The 4055-nt window shown below is 48.2% G+C and overlaps 1 protein-coding gene across 1 annotated transcript in view; it reads right to left on the bottom strand.

Moving 5' to 3' along the window:
• Nucleotides 1–243: 243 nt before the first annotated feature.
• Nucleotides 244–4055, bottom strand: part of CTSH (cathepsin H) — a 9560-nt gene continuing 5748 nt past the window's right edge. The window contains exons 9-11 of the mRNA XM_009280468.1: nt 3767–3873; nt 1753–1878; nt 244–1092 (exon numbers count right to left, since the gene is read on the bottom strand). Of these exons, the coding sequence (XP_009278743.1) occupies nt 1017–1092; nt 1753–1878; nt 3767–3873 (309 nt within the window). The 3' untranslated portion in view covers nt 244–1016. The remainder of the gene's footprint in view (nt 1093–1752; nt 1879–3766; nt 3874–4055) is intronic.

The raw sequence follows: 4055 nt of genomic DNA, 5'->3' as shown, positions 1-4055 counted from the left end.
GGCGTCCCTGCCCCAGGTGCTTTAAAGCTGGTTATAAAAGCAAGCTGCGTAAACCCGAGAAAGTTTTAACGCTTTGCGCCCCCGCGTCGCTCGCGGGAGCTGTGTCAGGAGGACGGTGGTGCCCCCGTCAGACACCCCCGGGGTCGGGTCCTGCGCCACGATCGAAAACGAAGAGAAGGCCGCAGCTCCCCCCCCGGTGACCGTGCCGGTAACGCACAGGGCGGCGGAGAGCACACCACCGCACTGGTGACAAGTCATCTTTATTCAGTCAGTGGCGGATTTTAGCGTGAAATAACACCCAACAGAAGTGCCCCCTACTGACGCGCGGCCTTCTTTCACCATAGCGTTTTTAATAGTTTATAAACTATTATAAACTATTAGCAATAAGCTTCTTGCTTTCTTCATTGAGTCATAAAAGAAAATCATCCATTTCTTCTCTTTGCATTAAAATACCCTATTTTTTAATACAAAAAATACTAAAAACATTTAATGAAAATAGATAAAACATACAAATAGCAGCACTCATCTTTCTCAAAAGAAAAATCACCTTCAAAGAAAATAAAAAATCCCTAGAAGTTACATCTGTTGATTGGGAAATGGCCACCTTAAGGAAGGGTGAGCTTTCATTGGGGCAGCGTCTTAAAATTGCGTAACTGCACAGCATTTTCCCTGTCCAAGCAGCCCCCCCTGTTGCCGACACCCCCCCAGCAGGGGCACAGGGCCTCGGTTGGGACAGGGTGAGCGAGGCACGCCGCACGCGCACCGCAGCCGGGAGGAGAAGGCGGGAGTCTGGCGCTCGGCACAGGAGCACGCTTGCTTTTGGCTGGGGAGAAGAGGCATGGGTCTTCCTACTGCAGGAAGCTGTGTGCAAGCTGACAAATCTGCCTGCAGGTAACGACTTTCTGCAGACTGTTATTTCATTTCGTTCTCACTTTCTTGATTTTAGCATTTAGAAATTCATATGCAATCAGTCATTCCTTTTCCTGTGCCCACTTTCCCCAGCCTGCGCTCTCCTCTTACACCTGAGGAACCGGGTAAGATGCACAAGCAGCAAGACCACACATATTCTTGCCACGTTCAATAAGGAAGTACCTAAAAAGAGAAAGAAATGTATATGAGTGAGTGTTCCCTACTCCGGCAGAGTCAGCATGACAGATACCGGCATAAGGCGACTGCTCTCATTATGTGTATGCTCCTTTCTCATGCCAGCACAAGGAGCAAATACCTGTGACAGAGCTGTTGCCGCCAGTAGTTAGCCAGGCGATGCTATTCCCTGTCCCCCTTATATCACGAACTAGCAGAGTTAGCACCTGACTCTAAAAAATTTCACTTGCAGCTGGAAATACTTGAGGAGCTGGAGTGAAAACTCACTCCCAGAACAACCCGTTCTTCTCTGGCCATGTAACCGCGGAAGAGGCACGGTGCTCCCCTGGCACCAGGCAAACCAGTGGTACAGCGGCTCCGCATGCGCTGGCCAAGACCATGGTGACAATGGCAGACCTATTGATCTAAGGGTCTGCTTTAACCAGTCAGCCCAGGACTGGTTTGTAGAGCTGTGTCTCCTTCACTGCCGAGGCTGGGATGATTGCCCCTGCCTCTTCCCAGAGTATGAAACAGCTGTGAAATTGCAGCTTGAGAGCGTAAGGGCGACCGGGGGGCTGATGAGAGTCGGTGGAATCCCACACACGTGACTGTCCTTTTACCAGGTACAGGGAGACTGTGGTGGGTCTGGTAGCGTTGAGACCTCCTTACCCATCCATGCCCCACAGTGAGCCCCAGGAGTTCTTCACAATCCAGTAAGGAGTCCCATTTTCTTCTCCATACCCCACAGCGAGGACAGCATGGTTCACCTTGTCAGGAGTGTGCTCACATCGTGGGCTGCAAAGAAAAGGAAAAATAATGCAGATTTGTTACATGAAAAACCAGCCTATATTTAATCATGGATTAGCTGGCATTCTCGATTGCACTCCAACTGCAAAAAGAACTAATGGATACTCTGAACTTCCAGTTGTGGAGAGTAGGGAGGGAAGCCAAGAAAAGGAGATACTGCTCTGTTTTCTCACTCAGAAATTATTACCGGCCATATCTGAAGTCAGGGCGATAGGCTACATGGACCTCTGATCTGAGCACCTGCTCCGGCCTTTTGTTCAGAATTAACATCAACATTGTCACACAAGAATGAGCTACAATGAAAAAACTGAGCAAAGTAATTTTTCCAATGAAAACCAGAAGCTCTTAGTACATCCCAGTAATGGTTTGTTCTGCCTCAAAATTCAAGGGTACTGTTCCACATTTTGCAGAGGGAACAGCAACTTCCTCGGTCTAAATACACATTTCTTTGTATTTCCTCTGAATTTCCAGCTTTTAAATTGCACTTGATGAAAGTTGCTGCCTGTGATATAAAACAAGACAACACAAGGTACAAGCTCTCATCTCTAGAGCACCTATTTTTAAACATTTTCAAATTGCAGATAACTAAAAGATCAATAATCCCCACAACAGATCTACTGTTCTTGAATCTGTTAATAGTTGATCTGGGGAGCATAGGCTAAAACCACTGGAGCATCAATTATTCCATATGCTCCAACTTTAAATCTACCTTAGACTATAAATCTACAAGATAACTTTACTTGGTGTGTTCCTCAAACTGGAATCCTATTACAAAGTATCTTGACCATCTGCCTGCTTTCACACCTTACATCTGCCTGTTGCTGGCACTTAACTTTGAGATTACTGTCTTTATTGCAACAGCAAAGCCACTCTAATTCGCAGTGCTGCCTACTCTTTCCCTTGCTGCTCCCTGGGGCAGATCACTCATGCTTAGACTCTTAGTTTAATTTTCCCTGCAGTTCTACATGAGCGAGGATTCATTACGTGAAAGTATTTTTCTAGTTCTCTCCAAACATGCACTTTTCCCATTTCTTCCCTAATAGAAATCTATCCTGCCACAGTTAGTTTCCATAGTCTTTCCAAAATATAATAATCATCCTGTTAAGTAGCTTTGTGCCTTGGCTGTAGAGCTGACACAACACTTGAGACCTTTTCCTGCTAGGTCCCTTATGTCTCAAACTAATTTTTCATCTCTGCTACTTTTCTTACATGTCCAGCTGCAGAGAGGGATTGGCACAAGGTGCTCAGGGACCTGCCCGCCCTGTGGAGAACAGCAATGCAGGGACCCCTGCCTTAATAACGCAACCTGCAAACGTACCAGCTCAGGTGGAGGGCACCGTGAAGGCAGCAACGCTGCTCACTACCACCCCACCGAGGTCTAGCGCTGGAAGAGCCGCCTGAGTCCCACAGAAACTTACTTCGGTTAGGGCTTACCCTAAGTAAACCAGACACACAGCTGCAACACCTGGGTGACCCTGCCACCATCCACAGCTCAGGCACACAGACACACACATCAGCCCTAGGACAGGCTTCGCCCAGCTCTGCGGCAGGGCTGCAGGAGGATCTCCCGAGCTCACTGACTCGCTGAGTTTCATTCCAGATACAGTCTGGTCTTCAGCTTGGACTGGCTCCTAGCAATAAATTGGCTGCAAGCACGGTGTACCCTCTTCCCTGTGCTGCACTCTCATCCCCCTGGGAAATCAGTATATCAAGGCTCAGTTTACTTATGTTTGCTATTTTCTGTTTAAAAGAAAATGCAAGAATGCAGTCCAGGGTCCCTGTGTCCAGTGCCACAAAGCAGGAGAAATGGGGATGCAACTGGTCCCAGCCTTACACCTTCCCCTCACCCTCACCTCCCAGGTTCAGAAATACTCACTTTGAATAGACTCCTTTTCTGTAGTGCATGAAGTTACCCGTCACCTCAAACGCAAAGCTCACCGGGTTGTACTTCCCCACAGCTTCTACCATGCCATCCTCGTCATACTGCAAGAAGAGGATCCCAGGGTCATTTATCTCCTGATGACACTGGGACCAGTCAGGATCCCCAGACCAGCAGTCAGAGCACAGCGGGGATGGCTAACCCTGGCTTTCTGCTTGCAGACAAGTCTTGTGGTTTAACCTAGCAGGCAGCTATCACCACACAGCCATTCGCTCACTCCCCCCCC

This window comes from Aptenodytes forsteri, unplaced genomic scaffold, assembly GCF_000699145.1.
Source record: "Aptenodytes forsteri isolate BGI_AS27 unplaced genomic scaffold, ASM69914v1 Scaffold83, whole genome shotgun sequence".
In the NCBI taxonomy this organism is placed as follows: Eukaryota; Metazoa; Chordata; class Aves; order Sphenisciformes; family Spheniscidae; genus Aptenodytes; species Aptenodytes forsteri.
This window is presented reverse-complemented; position numbering and strand designations above follow the sequence as displayed.